Source organism: Bos grunniens, chromosome 28 (genome assembly GCF_055505025.1).
Source record: "Bos grunniens cultivar Pamir isolate PY7600 chromosome 28, Bosgru_T2T1.0, whole genome shotgun sequence".
In the NCBI taxonomy this organism is placed as follows: Eukaryota; Metazoa; Chordata; class Mammalia; order Artiodactyla; family Bovidae; genus Bos; species Bos grunniens.
Genome location: NC_141192.1, coordinates 8343400 through 8369229, shown reverse-complemented (window position 1 = coordinate 8369229; position 25830 = coordinate 8343400). Strand labels below are relative to the sequence as shown.

At 41.9% G+C, this 25830-nt stretch overlaps 1 protein-coding gene across 9 annotated transcripts in view; it reads left to right on the top strand.

Annotated features, from left to right (window-relative positions):
• NRG3 (neuregulin 3) overlaps positions 1 to 25830 on the top strand; it is a 1239421-nt gene that overhangs the window by 920130 nt on the left and 293461 nt on the right. For all 9 annotated transcript variants that reach the window (XM_086382916.1, XM_086382914.1, XM_086382915.1 and 6 more), the window contains exon 3: positions 2609 to 2682. In XM_086382916.1, coding sequence (XP_086239042.1) covers positions 2609 to 2682 — 74 coding nt within the window. The remainder of the gene's footprint in view (positions 1 to 2608; positions 2683 to 25830) is intronic.

Here is a 25830-nt window from a genome sequence, read left to right as displayed (position 1 = left end):
AAGGCAAGACATATGCTTAAAAAAATGTATTTACCATTAAAGATTACGTATGTACTTTTAAAATTTTATTAATTCCATCATGCTTTATTAAGATGAACAAGCAGAAAGAACTTCTATTATATGAATTTCTTTTGTTCTTATACCTGTACCTCTCAAGAGAGCAAAAATCTTAAAAAGCAGTCTCAAAATTCACCCCTCCCCGCAACTAACACAAACAACAACAAACATGCTGTGATATTTTTGAAAAGATATGCTGTTTATCACACTGTCAAAAGGTCTGCCAAACTCAATCTATGCAATAGAATGCATCCTAAGACATTTTTTCCTTTGCTTTATGTGTTTAATAGTGTCATAAATTCAATCCACCTCACTGACTTTACCTGCTAGGCACATTTTGTCTTCACATTTGGATGGATTTGAACTTATCAAGGTGACATGTGTGATTTTTAAGTGGAAACTTTAATTTGTTATAAAACCCAGCACCAATTAGCGGGGATACATAACCACCTTAACAAAGGAGCAGAGTTTGCCTCATGCCTAGTCACACAGCCCTTGGTGGGTTTCCTAACTGGAGCGGGGCTACTTCAGTCTCATCACACCTTATTATCTACAGCATGCTGATAGGAAGGCAGGGTGACGGCAGGCACTTTGCAAGTTTCCTGGTAACCCATGAGGCCTGAACACTGCAGAGTGGGCTCAAAGCCACGGCAAATCAGTTGAAGACTAGAACAGTTTCAAACATCTTTCCTTATTTTCTTTTCTACACACAAATGGAGTAATGCATTTTAAGTGATGAAAACCCCTTAAAAAGCAAAACAAAACAAAAGCACTTCCCCTTAAAAGCAGCAGTCTCCCAAGCATACCATTGTCACGTTAAATGAAGATACAAAGAGTGAAGTGTGCTTAAAATCTCCCACATATGTTGGAAAATAAGTCCTCAGAAGTGAATGCATGCACGCACCTAGCACCTAACTCATCATTAAGGAAAATGAGAACTAAAACACTGTGAATCAAGTAACTCAGAATAAAGATGATGGTGTTAGGGCAGCTTCAGAGAACAGAAATTTATTTTTTCATCACAAATGTGCTTCCATCTTAAGTATTTTCTGACTTTGTACAATTAGCGAATCAGTAATATGCCTGCTTTATTTCAAGTGCAGTAAATGAATTTCTTAAAGTTTATGAAAATATGTGTCTGCTTAAACAAACTCTCTCCATAGCCTGTTGGGTATTTGAAGTGTCCATGTATCAGAAGTCTTTGTTCTCAGTCTATAGGGAAAATTACCAAACACACTCCAGTGTGCCAGGTTTGAAAAGGTGCTAAGGAAAGCCTGCCTCATTACCTTTATTCCACTTTAGCTCACAGTGGAAGGTGGAAAAATTACCTGAGTGCCTTTCACTGTGATAGCTCCAACTGCCATAGACCTCATCTAATAGTTTATTACAGTCAGAAAACAAAGCGTATTCTAAAGAAAGAATCCATGGCTCCTGTCTGACAGAACGGTCTCTTTGAATTCTTTTGTCGATCTCATAGATTTCTAACAACCAGAGGATTGTTTTTTAAATCTGATTTTTATGCCAGCAGCACAATTTCCTCCTCAGTAAGTAGGACAGATTCATCCCAGGAGCAACAATGGATGCCTATCTGCTTAACTTGGGCATGACAGATTAAGCTTCAAGCATATACACTAAATGCCACAAATTGTTCAGAGGCAGGCGAGTGGGGCCTCAGCTGTATTTGTTCCTTGAACTGTCAGCTGATGAGCCAGTACTGTCCTGAGACGGCCAACCAGCCTTGATTGAGCAAAGATTGTGGACAGGCAGGGCTGCCTAGACATGCCTCACTGCAAGGGCTTTCAGGTGAATATCCCACTTCCAAATTGCACCCGCCTTAGGAAAGTTTCCCTGGACAATGCCTTGCAGGAAGCAGGCACTTGTTTGCTAAATATAAAAGAGAAAAATGAGGAGACAAAAATGTGATTTTCGAGAAAATGCAGAGACCTTTCATGTAGAGATAGATACTTTTCCGATTTGGCCATATCTGAAATAAATGCTGTTATTTCTGGCCTAGCAGTTAGGCGGCACTGACTGGAAAAATTGGTAAGCAAAAAATAAAAGTAAAATTAGCAAATGAACAAACTAGTAAAACATGAGGAAAATGAACAGTAGGCCAAATCTCCTGATAATGTTTCATCAATTATGTTAGAAAATGATTTTTCATTAGAAAAATAACACTTGTAATATGATGCTTTCTGAAAGAGCATTTGCAGTCTTTTAAAGACCAGTATGTTGCATAAAGAAAACTGCAGAATTGTAATATGAGGATAACAATTATTCATACACCATGAGGGGCATCTTCAGTTGTGTTGTTTGTTCGCTAGATATTCCTATAAAACTACCAAAGAAAGGCGCTGCTGCTGTTTTCTTTTCCCCACAGACATAAGACTCTAGAATCCATCTGTCAATGTTAGAAACAGACTGAGCCAAGCATCACAAAAGCATGAATGTACAGTTCTCACGGTGATGTAACTGGTGGCTGTTTTGCTCGTTGAAATCTCGAACCTTTCACAACCACATGCGTATGTTTGTCATTTATCCCTTTTCTCAGGTGCAAAGAAGGCTACCAAGGAGTCCGTTGTGATCAATTTCTGCCGAAAACTGATTCCATCTTATCGGATCCAAGTAGGTCATGCATTTTTCTTCTGTCTCTAACACAATATAAAACTCGGAGTCACAGTTGCTAACTCATTGACCACCGGATCTCAGTTTTGTGTCTCTGAATGCTGCCGAGGGTGGGAGCGGGGGAGAGGCATTCACCTTCAAGGTTTGTTCAGAACTATCTCTGTTGAGGTGTAGGACTTCCGGGGATGGAGCCTGGTTTCCAGATTCATCTCCACTGCTACCCTCCTATGGGAACTGCAACAAATCCTGCTCCCTTAGCTTTTAGGCTCCCTTACTGCCACCCCATTATGAAAACAAGGATATAGAGACATAAAAGACCTCATTATTTATCCAAAAGAGTGTTATGAGAATTGTTAATGTCATACTGCTTCTTACCTTCTGGTTGGTAATTTGTGAAAACATTAAACCCTATTAACTTTAACCTTCCTGATGGAAGGAAATATACATATAAAATAAGAAGTTTTCAGACTAACTGTGAAAACCCTATTTTTAGCAACCCTATTCGCATATCAGCGATTACCATACCAACAACAAATTATTTTTTTCCATTCATGAAAGAAGACAATTTGCTGCTAAGAAATATTACCACTTATTTCTGTCTCTGTGTGGGGTAAAAAATAATGTTCTATACGAATATACTCAGTTCTGGTCAAATGTGAAAATTTTCCTTTATCTGTAAATAATCTGATCTTTCAGTGACTGCTACAGTTGAATCACCACTAAGCAAGGGACTTTTATTGAATCAGCAGTCTAGTTCAGTGAAGATAATGACAGGCATTTTCAGATTGTAAAAGCAATGTTTTGGTTTCCTGAATACCAAACATGCATAACATAAGCTTTAGCGAAATACCATGCATTGATGGCAGCCAGTGGTCACCCTGTCTGAATGTGCAGGTTGCTGCATAATGAACATTTTAAGCAACACTTTTACAAAGTGCAGATTTTTATTGTCCCCCCTACCCTGAATTTTTAAGTATGTTTCCCTGAGTAAACAGAATATTTTTTAAAATAAAATTTCTGTGTAATTCAATTTGCTTGTGTTTTATCTTGACAAGGCAAGCTGCCACCATACAGCATTAACTATTCTTTTCTTAGCAAATTTAACTCTCCTAAAGAAAAGTGGAGGTTGCCTAAAAGCCAGTAACTAAGCTGGCCATGGTTGATCTCTGGTCTCTGAAATGTAAGGCTCTGGTCTCTAGGAGTTTCCTAGGTAGGGGACAGTTACTGGAGTGTGTGGTATCTTTTCTGTCTTGTAGTTTTAGCCACTTGCTCAGCTGATGTCTAAAAGGTATGATTGTGGCTAGAGACGTGTATTTGCTGCATTAGGAAGCATAAAAAGAAGAATGGGTTTGCTGATTTCATTTTCTTTATATTCACTTTGATGTACTTAGTTTTCATTTTTTTTCCCTCTTTCTTTCTTCCTTATTCTTCCCTTCTCTTTCCTTCCCTTTTATTGCCCTTTTTCCTTTCTTCTCTTTATTATTTCTTTCTTACCTATGCTCCCTGCCTTCCTCCTTCCTTTCCTTCCTTCCTTTTTCTTTTCCTGTATAGCTGTAGAATACCTGTTCAGTACAGGGTACTGGAGCAGGGCTTGCATGCAGAACAAAATAGGTAAAATAACCTTTCTTTATACAATCTAATAAAACCTTTGCCATTCTATTAAACATAATAGTCCATCACTGCAAATGTTGAGAATGAGACCACTGTACGTGTTGAAGAAACCAGTACTCGAGAAACCAAGCACCGCACTCGGAGAATTCAGGGTTTTTTTTTTATGCCAGTGGGCCCAGAGGAGTTAACTCTCAAAGCTCTGAGCCCTGAACAAAGGGGTTACAGAGTTTTTATACATAGACAGGCATGATTAAGCAGGTTTGCAGGGGTTGGGCGATTGCAAAGATCAGGACAAGGGTGAGTGAGATAAGCCCCAATTCCTAGTATTGTGAGTCCCCACTTTCTGAGACTACGCAAGGAGCAAGCTGCGTTACAGAGGCAGAAGGAGCAGGAGGTTATGTTAAATTTTAGCTTTTCCTCTTCATTCCCCCTCTTGATGCTTCTATCATTCATTGTAGAAAGCATCATCTCATGTTTTGGGAGGATATTCAGTGCTCCCCATCATTCAGGGAGCAATATTGAGTTATTATCATTTGTAACTTTATGGATTCAATTTGAGAGGTTATGAACTGGGTAATAGCATTGAGCATACAAGGGCTAAAAAGGAGCCCCACAAAGAATATGGAGAGAGGACTGGTTAAAGGGAAAAGCCACGATGCCCAGCTCCAGAGATTGTTCCAGTTATCCCAGGAATTTGCTCGTCCCTCTCTCCTTTTTATGATTTGTTCCCTTAGCTGTTGGGCCATGTCCCTAAGTATTCTTGATTGGTTTACATAAAAGCAGCATTCTTCATTCAAGAAGAGGCAGAGTCCTCCCTTTTCAGCTGTCAGTAGGTCTGCTGCTGCTGCTGCTAAGTCGCTTCAGTCGTGTCTGACTCTGTGTGACCCCATAGACGGCAGCCCACCGGGCTCCTCTGTCCCTGGGATTCTCCAGGCAAGAACACTGGAGTGGGTTGCCATGTGCTTCTCCAATGCATGAAAGTGAAGAGTGAAATTGAAGTCGCACAGTGTCCGACTCTTAGCGACCCCATGGACTGCAGCCCACCAAGCTCCTCCACCCATGGGATTTTCCAGGCAAGAGTACTAGAGTGGGTCACCATTGTCTTCTAGCCCTCTCCTATTCTGTAAACGCACCTCAGCCAGGGAATCTAGTTGGTCCTGTGAGGCCACTAATGATTTGGCTACTCTCTCAATGTAGTCTGTGAAGTCCTTGGATAGTATATGGTAGAAGGTGGTTGATGAAACAATTCCTTCTATTCCCATACCTATCCCAGCCTTAATTCCCAGACCAACTAGTAGGGGTATAAATCGGATGGCTATTTTTGACTGCGTATGTGCTGCCAGAGGCACAGTGAGAGTCTGGTGGTTAGGGATGGTATTCATCTGGGGAGTGAGGAAAGCTAACGGGCAGATACCCATCCAATTGGCTGGTAGACATAAGTAAACAACTGTCCCACAAAGAGGCCTTGATGGGGGCAACACCTTATTGTGTTTCTGGGAGGATGAGTGGGCTACTCGCCTTTTGAAGTTTGATTACATTGGTCCCTGGCTAAATTGCCAACAGGTTCAGTCCCCACATCATTTGTAATGCATTCTGGAGCCTTCTGAGTTAACTCAATTGCCCTTGAGACTGGCTTTTGCCAGGGTGGGTCTATAGGAGTTCCCATGGCTGTTGCATCATTCATTGGTACTGGTGTAGCTAAGTACCATGGAGCTCCTAAGGGTAAAGCAAAGCCAGCAATCCCTGGCTAGCTGGGGGCTGGTGTCATTAAGAAGGCAAAGAAAGAGTTGCATTGAGAACCAGGTACAGATGAGGGTCTAAGGGGGAGTTAACTCTGTAACCTGGGTCATACAGCCAACAGGCAGAACCTGAGTTTTTAGGGCAAAGATGATCCATGATTTTGTTTGTCTGAATTATTGTTCCTGTCCAATAGGTTTTTCCATTTATTTGGCAGACAGACAGTTGGTCTGGGTTGTAACATCTGTGTGGCATTTGGGGGTAGACGGAGGCACAGGGACATGTTGGCAATGTCATGGTGTTGGGATACCACCTGGGGTTTGGATCCTCTGGTGGAGGGAAGATAGTGGCAGTGAAGAGTATAACTGGAAAACATTTTTGGCACCCAGACCTCTGGACATGCATCTCCTGATTATGAAGGCAGTAGGTGATTGGCCTACAGGATTGGCTATCTATACATTGTTCTAGCTGATGGTTAAGTAAGTGATTTTCCAAGGGTTGACTGTAATGTTGACAGGTGCATGATGGATAAGGAACAGCACCATCTGTTATAGCAAGGGACACCAGAAGGCTGCAAAGCAGCCTGCACATAACAGATAACTGAACACTAACAAAAAGTTTTCTCCCTATCTTTGGGTTGCCACGGCTATAGCAACTGAGCCTGTTGTGAAGAGGGGTCAACTATACTGTGAGCAATTTAGTTAAGTAGGGAGAATCAATCATAGGAGACATTTAATAAGAATGAGGCTTCCAACTCCTGTGAGATAACAGACAGCTAACCACAGCTTCTGACCCAAATCCCAGTCCTGGAGTGCTTTTGAATCTAGTCCTGTAGTGAAGAGCACAGCAATAATACCAATCAGTGATAGAGGCCAGGGTTGACAATGAAAATCCATCTATAATTTTATAGCCAGATCCTCAAGCTTCCACCATGCGTTGACCAGCAAGCTGCTGGAGTGTGGCTGGAGCAAGGCTGAAGAATCCTCAAGCTTCTGCTGTCCTTTGACTAGTCAGCTTCTGGAGTGACTAGAGCAGGGCTCAGCATCCTTCGTGGCTGAGAGCTGTTGTTTTTGGAACCAGACCTTAAGGGGATTTTCGGGGTCCCGAACAGTGTTCCAGGTGTCCTCACCACAGGAAGCCACTGCCTTCTTGACTCTGGTGTGGTGGATCTGAGGGATGACGCCTGTAACTTTAATAGCAGTAGGGGTTGCCAGGACGACCATGTGAGGCCTGTCCAAACTGGCTGAAGTGGTTCCTTTTTCCAGTCTTTTACCCATACCTCATCTCCTGGCTGATAGGGATGGACCCAGTTGCCCAAAGGAATGGGTGTCCTTTCTAAGGTCTTGGGTGATGTAGTGGAAGACTCTTCCCAGGGCCTGGAGGTGTTGGGACATCTCCAGGTCAGCTAGTTGTTGGGGGTCTCCCTTGAGTTTTCCTATCACGGGGGGTGTTCTCCCATATAAGATCTCAAAGGGAGTTTAGCTTGAGGATCTCAGGATATATCAGACTTGGAGTAAGGCTAGGGGGTGACATGTCAAGTCAAGATAACTGGGTGTCCTGTCAGAGTTTAGCTAATGTAGTCTTGAGGGTCTGATTCATGTGTTCAACTTTCCCTGAGCTCTGTGGCCTGTAAGGGGTTTAAAGCTTCCATTTGATTCCCAGTGTCCTGGATAAATTTGGATTATCTCAGACACAAAAGCTGGCCCATTGTCAGACCCTGTGGAGAGAGGCAGCCCATATCTCGGGATTATGTCTCTTAGTAGGGCCTTGGCCACTGTTCATGCCCATTCAGTGCACGTGGGGTAGGCTTCAGCCCATCCCGAGTACGTGCAGACTATCACAAGTAAATACTTATAGCCTCTACAGGGCTTGACTTCAGTAAAGTCCACTTCTAGACCTTCAGATGGCAGTGTCCCAACTGTCTGCACCCCTGGGTTGGGTCTTGGTCCTTGGCTGGCGTTGTTTTGCACACAAGTCACACATATCTAGCACTGATCTGGGCACACAGGGTTGGGAGCTTAGGAACAAAATAGTAGCAGCTCAGTAAGCTTTCCAGCTCAGTTTTTCCTAAATGAGCTGTCTCATGATGTTTTACCAGCTAGTCTGCTATATTGCAGGGGACAAAGAGTCTTTGGTTTGGGAGCTTCCACCAGCCCTCTTTTTTTTTTTTTTAATTCCTCCCTCATTTAGAGCCCATTGATCTTCTTCCTTGGTATATCTTCGAGATGGAGGCAATTTTGGTGCCAGGAGGACATTGAAGATTGACTTGGGGCCCACTGTGGGGCTGGGTTGGGTCGCTGCCTCCTTGGCTCTCTGGTCAGCCAACTGATTTCCTTTGCTTACTGGATCGGTTCCTCGCTGATGGCCTTTACAATGTATGACTGGCACTTGGGAAGGCTTCCAGACTGCTTCTAACAGCTGAAGGATTTTTGTTTGTTTGTTTTTAATCTCTCTTCCCCCTGCTCTCAGTAGTCCCTTTTTTTTTTTTTTTATAAATGGCTCCATGAACATGTAAAGTAGCAAAGGCATACCTTGAATCAGTGTCGATGTTGACTCGTGTCCCTTCAGCGTGCCTTAGCACCTGGGCGAGTGCCCATAGCTCAGCCCATTGTGCTGACCACCCTGTGGCAAGGCCTCAGCCTTCACTGTCTCATCAGTTGTTACGGCATAACCTGCTTTGCAGGGCCCATCTTGGATGAAGCTACTTCCATCAGTGAACAGTTCCAGTTCTGGGTTCTAGAGGGGAATGTCTGTCAGGTCCAGCCTGCACGAATAAATTTCATCTATGACCTCCTCAGAGTTATGATCAGGGGTTCCCGCCTTCATAGGTAAAAAGCTGGGCAGGGTTCAGTGTCTGCACAGTCCTCAAGTTGGACCCATGGGTTTTCTCAAAGCAGTCCTTGATAGTGAATCATCCTGGAGTTGGTCAGCCACTTATGCCCCTGGCTATTCAGGGCAGTAACAGCATGGGGAACCTTTACATTTATATATACATACATATATATATATATATAAAATGTATAATATGTATATATATACATATATGCATGTACACATATATATATATAAATATATTTATATATTATCTTTTGTTATAAGAGTAAGTTTATCTGCTTCTCTGACCAAAACTGCAGTGGCAGCTAATGCTTGGAAGCATGGCAGCCATCCCATGGCCACTGGATCCAGTCATTTGGACAGTTATATGACCAGGCGCTGCTCTGGCCCAACTGTTTGTGTGAGAACCCTCAGTGCCCTCAGTGAACCCTCAGTGTACATTTTTCTCATGTACAAAGAGGTTAAAGTCCCGTGCCACATCTGGAAGCCCTAATGCTGGCGCACTGGTCAAGAGTCTCTATCTCCTTGAAGGCCTTTTCCTGTTCAGGTCCCCACTCCAGGGGGCCCTTACCAGACCCTGCTGTGGCTTTAAACAAAGGCTTGGCGATTTCAGAGAAACCCGGTATCCAGATCCGGCAGAATTTGGCAGCCCTGAGGAACTCACAGACTTCTTTCTTGGTGTCCCGCCAAGGTATTGAACAGATAGCTCGCTTCCTCTCATGTCTGAGCACCCAATGCCTTTTTGTGATGACAAACCCGAGGTACTTGACCTCCTGTCTGCAGATCTGAGCCTTTTTCCATGACACCTTGTATCCTGTGGTGGAGAGTAGAGCCAATAGGACTTTAGTGCCTCTCCAGCAGTCCCCTTGGGTGGAACTGGCTAGTAACAAGTTGTCCACATTCAGGAGCAGGTGCAGTTGAAAGTTTCACTGGGAAAGGCAGCAAGGTCTGCAGCCAGGGCTTCACCAAACAAGATAGGTGAGTTTTTGAAGCCTTGTGGCAGTCGGGTCCAAGTCAGCTGTGTCTTTCTCCCAGTGTGTGGGTCTTCCCATTCAAAGGCAAACAAGGGCTGGCTGGTGACAGCTGGAGGCAGAAGGATGCGTCCTTGAGATGGAGGCAGGTGAACCAGCTTGCCTGAGTGGGTAAGAGACTCAAGAGAGTGTAGGAATTTGGGACCACTGGATGGATGGTGATCACTGCACTGTTGATGGTGTGGAGGTCCTGGACGGGGTAGTAGTCATTCCCTCCAGACCTTTTGACTGGTAAGATTGGAGTGTTCCAGGGAGACTGATGTTCAATTAGGATCTCAGCATTTTGTGGGTGCTGGATGTGGTCCCAAATTCCCAGGCATGCCTCTTGTGATACTGGATATTGTTTCTGTCTAACAGGAGTGGCTCCTGGCCTCAGGTCCACTACAATGGGCACAGAGTTTTTGGCCAAACCTGGGGGCCACTTCTCTTCCCAGACATCAGGGAATTCTTTTAACAGTCTTGGGGGATTTATTTGTTCCCTTAATAAGAGACACCATTCGTCTTCCCTGGATATGGTCATGGCCATCATCAGAGCCGATTGTCTCCCCAGGGTGAGGCTTGCAGACTTTCCAGGGGCAAAGGTGATTTGTGCCCCCAGCTTTGTCAGTAAGTCTCTACCCAGCAGGGGAATGGGGGATCCCAGTAAGTAAAGAAATTCATGAATCACCAGATGGCCCCCAGCTGACACGAACGGGCCTTGCAAGACGAGCGGGGTGCCATGAACCATGTGGCCCCAACAATAGTTGCTGTTCAGCCTGTGAGGGGAGCCACAGGTGTGGTTACCACGGAGTGTTCAGCTCCAGTAGCCATAAAAGTCATTGATTTTTTTTCCCGGGGGCCCAGGATCAGGGAGCCCAGTCTTCCCTAGTCTGATTCTGCTCTGGCCAGGCCAATAACGTTTTGGATGGCCAGCTCAGGTTGGTACCTTTCTTTGTTGGGTTGACTGAACTTCTTCAACCCTTTAGATGTCCCTCTGTGATGGGGAACTCATTCCTCCAGTGTCTGGTCTCTTTGCAATAGGTGCACTGGTCATGGCATAGTGGGAGTCTCTTCTTCGTTTCCCCTTTCCACGAGGGGACAGTCTGTTTCACTTGATCAGAGCTCCTCAGTGCTGCTGCTAGCAAGGCTGCTTTCTGTTTCATTTTTTTATCTGCTTCCCGTTGGGCTTCATGGTCTCGGTTCACAAAGACTTTATCTGCTACCTCCAAGAGCTGTGTAGCATTCAACCCAGTGAAGCCTTCCAGTTTTTGGAGCTTTCGTTGGATTGTCTGCACAGGATTGAGCCGCAAAGGCAGCATTGATCGTTCGTTGATTCTCGTGTGTCTCAGGGTCGAATGGGGTCTATGTCTGGAACACTTCACACAATCTGTCATAGAAATTGGTGGGAGTCTCATCTGCTTTTTTGGATTATCATTGTAATTTTGGACATATTGGTGGGCTTTTTGGCTCCTGCTCAAAGTCCATGTAGAAGGGCATCACGGTAGTGACCCAGGGTTTCTTGTCCTTCTCTGATATTGAAATCCCAATTAGGTCTCGTCTCTGGCATTGCTTCTTGTGCCCATCTTTCTATATCTAACACCTCTGTGGGGACTTGTCCTCGGAGCCATTTTTGGGCTTCTGTTGAGATACGTCTCCTTTCTTCAGTAGTGAAGAGAGACGTAAGGAGCTGGCAACAGTCTTCCCATGCAGGCTGATGGGTGTGGAAAATGGACTCTAGGAGATCAGTCATAGCCAGTATGCTGGGTTATGGTGTTTCCAGTGGAGGAGATCAGTAGTGCCGAAGGGCTGGTAATGGAGGATGGAGCAGCCAGGCTGGACTGAGCCATCCTCGTTCACTTGTTGAGAACCTTGAATTTCTCACAGTGGCATCTGATGGGCCATGGCCAGCTGGCTAGATCGTTCAGCCAAGCAGAGCTGCTTCCCTACCGGCTTGCTTATGAAGTGGACATGGAGGCAAGTGGACTGTCTGGCAATGGGTCTGGTGCTGGCTGTGCTGAGGCTTGTGGAGTCAGGGGAATGTTTGGTGGGGGAAGCAGTGGGTCTTCCACTGGATATCCCTGGAATATAGATTTTTTTCCCTTCTTTCTTTTTTCTGAGTGGTTGGGCCACAAATACCCTACTCTGTCCCCGTCCATTGTGCTAAATCTTGCCCATAGGGGCACGGTCTGTGTTATTAGAAGCAAGGAGTCTATGTGTGGAAACTGATCTGGATGTCCTGGAGTCCCAGGGACTACCTGGTATACTGCTTGGATGGTGGGCAGGTCGAGAGTGCCCTCTGGCAGCCATCCAACCTCAAAGGATGGCCAATGGAGCTCACATAAGTTATGAAGCTTCCTGGGGATCATCTTGACTCTGTAATCCCCTGCGAAGCCCTTCTTAAAGTTCTTTATCATGGAATCTAAAACTGTTGGCTTAGAGGAACTTCCACCCATGTTGACAAATGTAATCTACCTGGCAGTGTTTTGAGGAAAACTTAATCTCTTAGATGTCAGCTCAAGGAGTCAGTCGACAGAAGAATAACCAGTAACCATTCATTTCTCCCTCCCTGTGTTTCCTGCCCTGAGTTGGTGACACAAAGACAAACAAGGGTGGGTGCCCCTCAAAAGAGGAGACCATTCAGGTGCCCCCTTGCCCACATCCCCAGGGGAAACGTAGGTGCCTCTTAGCATTGGCAGATCAGTATAAACCCCTGATCTGGGTCTGTCTCACAGGGAGGGATTGGGTCCCCCCAGAGGCAGACACTGCCTTGAGCCATATGAGGCCACCACAGAACCATAAGATAGGGCCCACTGGGACTCCATAGCCATGAAGGCCATGAAGACACACAGTCGAGCCTGAAGTACAGGTGAATCAGGCCACACATTCGTTCACATTCTTTTTTTTTTGTCTGCCTAGTCACTATCCTGAGGGAGATTTTTTTTTTTTTTCAGATTTATTTTTATTATTATTATTATTATTATTTTTACTTTACAATATTGTATTGGTTTTGCCATACATCAACATGCATCCACCACGGGTGTACATGTGTTCCCCATCCTGAACCCCCTCCCACCTCCCTCCCCATACCATCCCTCTGGGTCATCCCAGTGCACCAGCCCCAAGCTGCCTCTTAGCATTGGCAGGTCAGTATAAACCACTGACCTGGACCAGCCTCGCAGGGTGGGGTCAAATCCCCCAGAGACTGGCACCCTTTCAGTCTTATGAGGTTGCCATGGACCCGCAGGTTTTTCTCAGGCTCTATAGTCTTAGGACTGTGGAGCTCACTTTCACTTCCTTCAATCAACAATTATGCATACACAGTCACTCAGAGGTTATCACAATGCTTCCCTTTTCCCAAGTCCCCAGGTCTCTCTATCTGATGCTCCCTTCCTTGGAGCTCCACGGAGGTGATCAGTCTCCTCTTCTACCCACTGGGGTAGGACCTCACTGGGGACTGGCCCCAGGGCCTTACCTGATCCTGTGGCCATTCCTGGTGAGTTGGTCTGTCCCTCCAATGAGTCCAGTTGGAGCTCAGCTGTCCAGAGAGTCAGAACACCAGTCCAAAAGAGAGCCTGTAATACCGTCAAGCAGTGCTCCTCCTCGTTCATCTCAGGGCTTCTCCACTCCAACCTGGCTGAGCCATCAGTCCAGCTTCTCAAGGGGCTGGCATTGTTGGAGTCTCGCTGGGGCCTCCAGAAATGTTGCAGAAACCAGTACTTCAGAAACCAAACACCACACTTGGAGAGCTGGAGAACTCAGGTTTATTACACTGGTGGGCCCAGAGGAGTTAACACTCCAAGCTCTGAGCACCAAACAAAGGGGTTACAGAGTTTTTTATACATGGACAGAAATGATTAAGCGGGTTTGCAGGGGCTGGGCAATTGCAAAGAGCAGGACAAGGGTGAGTGCGATAAGCTCCAGTTCCTAATATTGTGAATCCCCCCTTTCTGAGGCTATGTGATCTATGTGATTCAGACTTTGCAAGGAACAAGCTGAGTTACAGAGGCAAAAGGAGCAGGAGGTTATGTAAAATTTTAACTTTCCTCTGCATAAGGACTGTGTGCTCCTAAAAGAAAAAATGATCCTGTGATCAGTCACTAACCCTGAAAACCTTGGTCCTGCTGTCGACTGAAAAAAGATGCACAATTTGAGAGCTGTGAGTTAAGTTTTATTGGGGGCAAAATGAGGACTGCAGCCTGGGAGGCAGCACCAGCTCTGAGAGACTGCTCCAAAGAGGCACTGGGAGAAAGGTCAATATATAAGGTTTTGGTGAAGGGGGAGTTCAATACCATTAAGCACTCATTTTAACCATTTTAATAAAAGATTTTCTGCTAGCCAGGAGGATCTGATGTCACCATGAAGGGATTTGGTGCCTTTCTAGATATGAGGAGATGCAAGGACTGAGATCATAAAATCTATTCCTAAAAGCATCCAACTACCTGAAGACCTGTCCCACCAAATTCCCTGGAGCACAGAGTGCTTCCCTTCACCCTGAACTCCTTCAGGGGGTGTTGAAGGTCAACAGCTATAGCAGTGCAGGGTTCAATCTCAGTAGAGGCAGTTGTCAAATGCTCTTGTTGTTCAGTCATTGGCAATGCTCTTGGCAAGTGCCAATTTGCAGTTGATGCTATATACATAAAAATATTTAAGGCAACAATATTTAAAATGGTGAGAAAATACACATTTTAAAAATTATGTTTAATTAGAACATCATATGGCATATTGATCATGTTCTAATAAATTATCATTAAAATAAGAGCTGTATGAAATAGTCCTATTAAGTGAAACAGCAAGATAGAAAAATATTTTCATTCAAGATTGCAATAAGTACGTCCCTTTGTCCAAAGATAGGGGGAAAAACACAGTATAATGGTAAAAGGGAATTTTAAGTCTTGGGGTTATAGAAGTATGTGATTTTTTTTCCTTTTTATTTTGTTTTCTGTAAAATGACACATCATTGTGTGAATCAAAATGATAGAATGCCCTGTGTTGGGTTGCATTAAAAGAGGCCTGCAAGGCTTATGCTTGCCCAAATTCAAGACAAAAGAAAAGACAACCTTAGAGTCTGTAAAAAAAAATTAATAAAAAAATATATCAATGGTTTAATATCTAAAGCAGGGCCCAAGACTGAGGCCTCCACCCTATCTGTCAGATGGTGAACAGGACTTGTTGAGAGAAGAAATGCAAAAAGGCAAAACGGTTGTCTGACGAGGCCTTACAAATAGCTGAGAGATGAAAAAAAGTGAGAGAAGGAGAAGAAAAAGGAGAAAAGGAAAGATAAATCCATCTGAATGTAGAGTCCCAAAGAATAGCAAGGAGAGATAAGAAAGCCTTCCCAAGTGACAAATGCAAAGAAATAGAGGAAAACAACAGAATGGGAAAGACTAGACATCTCTTCAAGAAAGTTAGAGATACCAAGGGAACATTTCATGCAAAGATGAGCACAATAAAGGAAGGAAATGGTATGGACCTAACAGAAGCAGAAGATATTAAGAGGAGGTAGCAAGAATACACAGAAGAACTATTAAAAAAAAAAATCTTCATGACCCAGATAACCATGATGATTTGATCACTCACCTAGAGCCAGACATCCTGGAGTTTGAAGTCAACTGGGCATTAGGAGGCATCACTACAAACAAAGCTAGCAGAGGTGATGGAATTCCAGCTGAGCTATTTCAAATCCTGAAAGATAATGCTGTGAAAGTGCTGCACTCAATATGCCAGCAAATATGGAAAACTTAGCAGTGGCCACAGAACTGGAAAAGGTCAGTTTTCATTCCAACCACAAAGAAAGGCAATAATAAAGAATGTTCAAACTACTGCACAATTGCCCTCATCTCACATGCTAGCAAAGTAATGCTGAAAATTCTCCAAGCCAGGCTTCAACAGTACGTGAACCGAGAACTTCCAGATGTTTGAGCAGGATTTAGAAAAGGCGGAGGAACCAGAGATCAAATTGCCAACATCTGTTGGATCATAGAAAAAGCAAGAGAGTTCCATAGAAAACATTACTTCTGCTTCATTAACTACACTAAAGCCTTTGCCTGTGTGGATCACAACAAACTGGAAAATTCTTAAAGATATAGAAATACCAGTCCATTTTACCTGCCTCCTGAGAAATCTCTATACAGGTCAAGAAGCAACAGTTAGAACCAGACATGGAACAATGGACTGGTTCCAAATTGGGAAAGGAGCATGTCAAGGATGTATACTGTCACCTTGCTTATTTAACTTATATGCAGAGTACATCATCCACAATGCCAGGATGGATGAAGCACAAGCTGGAATCAAAATTGCAGAGAGAAATATCAATAACCTCAGATATGCAGATGACACCACCCTTATGGAAGAAAGTGAAGAGGAACTAAAGAGCTTCTTGATGAAAGTGAATGAGGAGAGTGAAAAAGTGGGTTTAAAACTCAATATTCAAAAAGTAAAGATGATGGGATCTAGTCCCATCACTTCATGGCAAATAGATGGGGAAACAGTGACAGACTATATTTAGGGGCTCCAAAATCACTGCAGATGGTGACTGCAGCCATGAAATTAAAGACACTTGCTCCTTGCAAGAAAAAGCTAGGGCCAACCCAGACAGCATATTAAAAAGCAGAGACATTACTTTGCCAACATAGGTCCATCTAGTGAAGGCTATAGTTTTTCTGGTAGTCATGTATGAATGTGAGAATTGGACCATGAAGAAAGTGGAGTGCCAAAGAATTGATGCTTTTGAGTTGTGGTGTTGGAGAAGACTCTTGATAGTCCCTTGGACTGCAAGAAGATCAAACCAGTCAATCCTAAAGGAAATCATTCCTGAGTATTCACTGGAAGGACTGAAGCTGAAACTCCAATACTTTGGCCACCTGATGTGAAGAACTGACTCATTGGAAAAGACCCTGATGCTGGGAAAGATTGAAGGTGGAGAGAGAAGGGGACAACAGAGGGATAAGATGGTTGGATGGCATCACCGACTCCGTGCACATGAGTTTGAGCAAGCTCTGGGAGCTGGTGACGGACAGGGAACCCTGGCGTGCTGCAGTCCATGGGGTCTTAAAGAGGTGGACATGATTGAGCACCTAAACAGAACTGAGGGGAATGGGAGAGAGTATTACCAGTTACAAGTGGAACTGACCTAACGTTGGCTCATTGGTTACCAGCTAAGCCAGCAGAGCGACATGTGTTCCTCCCTGCTCTTTGGATAAGATATCAGAGTGGAGACATTCTGATCTAAAGCTAGAACAGTCATTAGCTGAGGCCTGGGCAAGTGTGTAAGAACATCAGTCATGAGAGTAGAGTATAGGTGAGACAGACACTCGTTGAGCAGGGGATGCATGGAGAACAGCCATCTTGAGGGTACTCAACATACACCTTGAAATTAAAAAGAAAAAAAAAGCTAAACTAAAAACCTTTGAGAAACCTATAGATGAGTCGCTGAGGCGCAGTTTAAATAGGCAAAGCATTTATCTCCCATTCATCCACACATTCATCCATTGACTTATACAATCACTTATTCTTTCCCTAAACATGTTTGATCTGAGACCCACAAAGGACCGCTAATTGGTCAGATTATGTTCATACTAAGGTGTACAAACTGGGTTTAGCTCTGAGGCCCCCAAGGCTAGTGAGGGAGAAAAACATGGAGATGTATAAGAGTGGGCATGATTCTGATGGACTCACCATTCCTTTGTGACCTTGGCAGATTTATTAAACCCCTGAATCTCAGTCTTTTTATCTGAGTAATGCCAATAAAACTGTCTATAGGCATCTATCACCATGACTGACAAGAGGTCGTTTCCAGATGAATATTAGCCCACATCCTTTGCTCTTCATCATCATCATGCTGACACATGTTTAGAGTTTACATGCGTCAGGCATGGCGCCAAAGGGCTTTACCTAGATTATTGCATCAAACTCTCATAATCACAGTCCAGCAGAGTGACTGGCATTTGATCACAGTTTGTAGATGAACGAATTAGGCCTCAGAGATGTTAAATAAACTTCCTCCAAGGTCACACAGCTAGTTGATGCTGGGATCTAATTTATAATCCAAATGGCTTTAGGGCCTGAGCTTCCAACTGTGGGACTCTTTCCTTTTGTCCCTAGGCCCTTCCTTCCTCCAGTTATTTTCAATATGACATTTATCACTCTAACTTTCATTGCCTGAAACTCAATGACCTGCAGCAAACATTATTCTAAGGAGCAATATTTGCACAATTTTCATATCTTAATGCAGCAACTTGAGCTTCCATAGAGATTTAAACCCCTAATGAAATTTCCTTGTCAAAATTCTTGCTGAAGGATCATTTAATTTGCTGCTTATGATATCTTGGAATAACTCTATGCCCTGGAAATCAGTCCCTCCAACATCCCCCTCTGCTTTTCCTCCTCCCTCTCTTTCCTTCTCTCTTTTCTTTCTTCTTTCTTCTCTCGCCATTTTTTGAATGCATGCTCCATTTAGTGCAATCCAAAGGAATAGGGAGTAGAAATCTCTGCTCTATTATTCTCCCCCAGGCAATGCAGATGATCAGAAGTGTGTTCTTTTGTCAATTAATTTTAAACAATAATAATACCTCAAGTTGCATGCATTTAGGAAACGAAGCCAGGATGTCACTCTGAAAAACTCAACAGCTAACGGGACTGGTGGCCTCAGCCTGGGTCCTCAGGCCTGTTAATCTAAACACTCCCCAAAAACCTGCAGTCAGCTCTACTCAGAAAAAGTATTGGTAAGGAGTTTCCCAAAGACACCCATAGCCCATCCTCTTGCCTTTCAGGATTTCATGTAGTATATGGAAAAGTGTGCAATGTGACAGCTACTAGATGGAAGGGCATAAGGAAAATTTCTCTGAATTAGAAGTGTAAAAGATCTTGATTCTAATCCTGTGACCATTTGCTCTTAGTAATGCGGCCTTGAGTAAATCACAGTGTGTTGAGTCACAGTTTCTTCATCTGTAGAAGAATCTTTCAGGTACCCTGGTTCAAAGAAGAAAACAACCCTCAGTACAGAGCAGGTTGTCCTGCAAGCCATTAAAAATTGGGGTTGAATGCATAGCTGAAATAATCCATACTGTATTCATTCACTCACTTATCCCCCAAGTAATTAAGCATATAGAGAGTGCACCATGCTGTGGGTTCAAATAGTAATAATTAAGAATCCTACTATCAATAAACTCATAGTCTAGAAAGCTGCATTTATGTAAATTGAATTACAGGCTCCAAAGAATGTGCTGTGTATAATGCATTATTTTTTTTTTTTTAATTCACTCATTCACTCAAACTCTTACTAATAGTTTGACATGGGGCAACTTGCTTAACCTTGATGAGTTCTAGTTTTCTTCTTTATAAAATAAAATAGTAATTGTCTGTCATGCAGACAGCTTTTGTTGCATTAAATAAAATAATCCATTCAGAGTAGTTTGTGCTTGACACATGGTGAAAGCTTAATAAATGTTGTCTAGTATTATCGTTATTTTTTATCTTAACTGTTATCATTGCATTTATAACTACATGGTGTTGCTGCTTGAAACATTATCTGACCTTAAATATCTTCAGTTGCACAGAGGCAAGAAAAAATTGTACAAACAAATGCAAATAAGGAAACACATTAAAATACAAGACAGCTGAAGGAACTTTTGTCAAAATGGGGAACAATAAAAATTCACCTAAAGTGGAAGGAAAGATATGGGTTGTTCAGGAAAGGCTTACCTAGGCAAGAACAATGTAGTGAGTTTTTCATATGTAGTTCTGTGGCTATATACCGTTGCACAGGCTGAACACTGCCCAACAAGACAAGTATCAATCATACAGAAGGGGGAAGGATTCTCTATAGAGGTGCTCTGCATGGCCTTGGGTAGGAAATTTCCATTAATAAGTTATACGGAGAAAGAGACGATTCTTGAAGGTACAAAGCATAAACTAATAACCACTTGCTCTTGGTCCGTTAATTCTTACTAATGAGAGAGGATGTCTTCCTGACTGAAATCTACTCAGAATACTTAAGTTCTTACATTACTCTGTCCTCCAAGTAGTCGCAAAAACATTGCTAGTAGAATATATTAATGTGTAAAATTTACATATTATTTTTTCTGGCCTTGAAAGAAGTGTAACAGAATTAATCGGATTTTGACCATGCCTCTTTGAATCTTACAAAGTCCATCAACTCTATCAAATCTATTTTGTTTTTAGATATTCAATCACTAATATCTTCAAGTCTACCCATTTAAATTGTACTAAATACTTTTACCAAGTAAACATGAAAATTCACACTAGTTCTATAACACTAGGAAGATAAATATATTTACAAGAAATAAAACATTTATAATAATCACAACACTCAGAAATAACTACCAGTATTCATTTTAGATCATAGCATTCCAACTGTTCTGTAATTTTTATGTGGAATGCATAGTCACTCAAATTTGGAAAATATGTATATTTACACTTAATATATGTTATTTAAAAAATAATTTGAAGTCCATGCATTGCAAAATGTGATATGATTACACACTGCAAAATGTAATAAGATATTTCTGTTTTCCTAATTTTTCTTATCAACATTTTTATGTTTTACTAATTTTCTACAATACATACTTACTAACAATAATTATGTGAAAGGATGATAGTAATAAACACTTTTTGGTGTGTCTACATGCCAGACACTGTTCTAAGCATTTTTCAGACAATCATTATATATATATATATATATATATATATATATGATTCACTCCTGGGCATATATTTGTCTATATATTATATATATATATATATCTCTCTTCTTTTCCAGTTTATTTCCCCATATAGGTTATTGCTGCTGCTGCTGCTGCTGCTAAGTCGCTTCAGTCGTGTCAGACTCTGTGCGACCCCATAGACGGCAGCCCAACAGGCTCCCCCATCCCTGGGATTCTCCAGGCAAGAACACTGGAGTGGGTTGCCATTGCCTTCTCCAACGCATGAAAGTGAAAAGTGAAAGTGAAGTCGCTCAGTCATGTCCTACTGTTCGGGACTCCATGGACTGCAGCCCACCAGGCTCCTCTGTCCATGGGACTCTCCAGGCAAGAGTACTGGAGTGGGGTGCCATTGCGTTCTCCAATATAGATTATTACATAATATTAATTGGGCTTCCCAGGTGGCTCAGTGGTAAAGAATCTGCCTGCCAATGCAGGAGCCATGGGAGATGTGGGTTTGATCCCTGGGCTGGGAAGGTCCCCTAGAGGAGGAAATGGCAACCTACTCCCATATTCTTGCCTGAAGAATCCCATGGACACCGGAGCCTGGTGGGCTATGGCACATGCGGACAGAATATTGATAACGTTCCCTATGCTATACAGTGGGTCGTTATTGCATTTTTTATATAGAGTAGCATAAATACGTTAATTGAAATCTTCTAATTTATCACTTCTCCCCCATTTCCCCTTTGGTAGCCGTAAGTTTGATTCCGAGATCTGTGAGTCTCTGTTTTGTAAAAAGTTCATTTGTATCATTTTATTAGATCCCATATTTAAGTGATATCATATGGAATTTGACTTTCTCTGTGTGACTTACTTTACTCAGTGTGACACACTCTAGGTGCATCCATGTTGCTGCAAATGGCATCATTTTGCTCTTTTTTATAGCTGAGAAATATTCCATTGTATATGTGCACCACATCTTCTGTATCCATTCCTCTGTCAATAGACAATTATTTGCTTCCATGTTTTGGCTATTGTAAATATTGCTGCAGTGAATATTGGGATGCATGTGAATTTTTGAATTATATTTTCTCCAAATATATGCCCAGGAGTGGGCTTGCTGGATCATATGGCAGTTCTGTATTTAGCTTTTTAAAGAACTTCCATACTGTTCTCCAAATTGGTTGTACCAATTTATATTCTCACCAACAGTGTGGGAGGGTTCCTTTTTTCTCCACACCCTCTCCAACATTTATTGTTGATAAATGTAGATTTTTTAATGATTTTGATATTGTAGATTTTTTAATGATGGCCATTCTGACCAGCGTGAAGTGATATATCTTATTGTAGTTTTGATTGCCTTTCTCTAGTAATTAGTGACATTGAACATCTTTTCATGTGTTTTTTGGCCATCTGGATATCATCTTTGGAGAAATGTATATTTGGATCTTCTGACCATTTTTGATTGTTTTTTTTTAATTGGAAGATGATTACTTAACAATATTGTGATGGTTTTTACCATACATCAACATGAATCGGCCATAGGTATGCATGTGCCCCCTCCCTCTTGAGTACCATCCAGCCGCCTGGAGTTCCTTGCATCATACATCAAACTCTCACTAGCTATTTTACATAAGTTAATGTATATGTTTCAGTGCTATTCTCTAAAATTATCCCTTCTTTTCCCCACTGTATCCAAAAGTCTGTTCTTTATGTCTGTGTCCCTTTGCTGCCCTGCGTGTAGGATCGTTAGATCTTTCTATATTCTATATGTATGCATTAGTATCTATATTTGTCTTTGTTTTTATGACTTACTTCACTCTGTATAATAGGCTCTAGGTTCCTCCACCTCATTGAAACTGATTCAAATCCATTCCTTTTTGTAGTGGAGTAACATTCCATTGGATATACGTACCACAACTTTCTTATTTATTCATCTCTCGATGGACATCTAAATTGCTTCCATGTCCTAGCTATTGTAAATAGCGCTGCAATGAACATTGAGGTCCATGTGTCTTTTTCAGTTGTGGTTTCCTCAGGGTATATACCCAAAAGTGGGATTGCTGGGTTGAATGGTAGTTTTATTCCTAGTTTTTAAAGGAATATCCATACTCTTCTGCATAGTAGTTGTTATCGATTTGCATTCCCACCAACAGTGTAGGAAGGTTCCATTTTCTCTACACCCTCTCCAGTATTTACTGTTTGTAGACTTTTTGGTGATGGCCATTCTGATCAGTGTGAGATGATACCTCATTGTAGTTTTGATTTGCATTTCTATAATAATGAGCAGTGTTGAACATCTTTTCATGTGTTTATTAGCCATCTGTTTGTCTTCTTTGGAGAACTATCTGTTTAGATCGTCTGCCCGCTTTTTGATTTGTTCGTTTTTCTGGTATTGAACTGCATGATCTGCTTGTATATTTTGGAGATTAATTCTTGGCCAGTTGCTTTGTTTGCCATTATTTTCTCCCATTCTACAGGTTGTCTTTTACCTTGCTTATAGTTTCCTTCATTGTGCAAAAGCTTTTAATCAGGTCCCATTTGTTTATTTTGTTTTTATTTCCCTTACTCTAGGAGGTGGGTCATAGAGGATCTTGTGATTTATGTCAGTGTTCTGCCTATGTTTTCCTCTAAGAGTTTTATAGTTTCTGGTCTTACATTTAGGTCTTTAGTCCATTTCGAGTTTATTTTCTGTACGGAGTTAGAAAGTGTTCTAATGTCATTCTTTTACATGTATTGACTAGTTTTCACAGCACCACATGTTGAGGCTGTCTTTACCGCGTTGAATCTTTTTGCCTCCTTTGTCAAAGAGAAGGTGCCCAATGATGCATGGATTTATCACCATGTTTTCTGTCTGTTCCGTTGGTATACATTTCTGTTCTTGTGCCAGTACTATACTGTTTATATGTATATACATACACACACACACACACACACACACATATATATATTGAACTGTTTATATATTCTGGAGATTAACCCCTTACTGTTCATATTGTTTACAAATATTTTCTCCCATTCCATGGGTTGTCTTTTTGGTCTATGGTTTCCTTTGCTGTGCAAAAGCTTTTAAGTTTAATTAGGTCCTTTTTCTTTATTTTTATTTTCATTATTCCAGGAGGTGGATCTAAAAAGATACTGCTATTATTTATGTCAGAGAATGTTATACCGATTTTCTGCTAAGAGTTTTATAGTATATGTCCTTACATCTAAGTTTTTAATCCTGCTGCAAAGCCTCCACTCTGCCCACACCTACGTCTCTGAATAGGAAATCCTAGCAGTGTTCTCATTCCCTGCCTACAGGGCACCTAAACCTGTGGTTGGTGTAAATCAGAAGTTGAGTAGCCCATGGGATAATCTGCTCTGGGAGGCTTCAGCTCAGAACGGGTGCTTTGGTTCCACCCTTGCCCATTCTCTTCGGTTTGAGGGATTTTAATAGGGTTCTTGCTACTCACATAAGCTGTTGATAGCTTGAGCAGGTTCAGTCTCCAATACAGTTTAGTTTTATATACACAATATTTTGCTGTTTATTTCTATATTTGTCATATATGGCTAATCATTTATGCATGAGGATGGCACCCCACACAACAGATCTATAAATTGATGTAACGTTCTTCTACTATCCATAATGTATTGCCATTTTCACTGAAAATCTATGTGCAGATAACCTTTAGTGAATATTCCAATGGCCTTTTTATTTGGAAACTTCCAAGTGGTACACTTTGAGTGAGTATAATGAAGAATTGAAAGGAAAATGTTGAAAAAACCTGCCAAGAGTATCTGAAGATTAAAAGCAAAGAAATAGTTCAGTTCAGTTGCTCAGTTATGTCCAACTCTTTGCGACCCCGTGGACTGCTGCACACCAGGCTTCCCTGTCTATCACCAACTTCTGGAGCTCGCTCAAACTTATGTCCATTGAGTCAGTGATAACAAACAGTTGCCACAAGAATAAATTGGGTGTACCCAAGGGTGTACAGGGCATCTGAGGTTACCTTGCTCACAGCTGTTCACACCCCCTCCTCATTACTCTATTTTGGATAAATGTAAATCACATTGAATAACATTAAATGCATCAATAGAGAGTTATCACTACCTCCTGCAAAATACAGAATGACATACTGATTTTCACCTATGTTAATAAGACTTCCTAAATGCATCTATTTACTTACCTTCTATGCACATAAGCTGTTATGTTTTGGAGATAAACAGCAGTATTACTTCTTTCTCTGAAGGTGTTTTGTATGATGCTGATGTGAAGAGATGACCAACACAATGCTGAACCCAGTTGTACACCCCTCATCCTCCTTTCCTTGAGAGAGCTATTTTGTTTTGAGAAAGCATGATAGAACAATTTCACTCTTGTGTATCTGACATGAAATTGAATGATTTCAGCTATTACCATCTTCATTTTTAATTTGGTCCTACCATAACTCTTTAAAAAATTGGACACACCAATTTTAAATAGGCTCTCATAATGTGGGTCATAAAGGTGAGGCAGAAAAGTATAAATATTGACCACATGGTTGACAGTAAGCAGAGATTCAGAGTTCTGGGTTTTCTCTTAATACTAAGGTTATATCTTTAATTTCAACTGAGATGTTTTCATGCAAGGAGAACACAGCATGTGGCAGACAATGACTGTGCCTCTGTCTCTGTTTCCTCATTGTTTATCCACCCTTATTCATGGTCATTCTATAGTTGAAGAAATGATTCAGAGAATTTAATTAGCCCATCAAAATCACTCAGTTTCTAACAAGTTAAATTCAAATCTGCTGCTTATACCCTTTAACTTTTTAAGTATTGATACTTTCTCTTCAGTTCAGTTCCGTTCAGTCGCTCAGTCATGTCCGACTCTTTGCGACCCCATGAATCGCAGCACGCCAGGCCTCCCTGTCCATCTTTCTCTTAGGGACTTTCTCTTAGGGACCAATAAAATGTTTGTGTTTTTATTAAGCCAAGGAACTGACATTTCAAGCACCAACTAACACAGACAAGGTGGTTTTAGAATATTTTTTGCAAAAAGAACCTTTTTGATTTATTCATTCCTTAATTATCTAGATAGATTTATCTATTCTTTGATTGTTTGCTTGATTTTTCATCAGGAGTTAAGGGCAAGCCATTCTCCATCATGGCTAGCAGTATGATTAAAGATTCAACTTAAAACAGGTGAAAAGATGGGTGCATAGTTACTACAGTTTGGGATATAATGCTGTATTAAGCAATGTGATACAAGGTGCATAGTCTACTTACTAACACACAAATACTGATAAAATTCTGAGCAGTTAAAATGAATT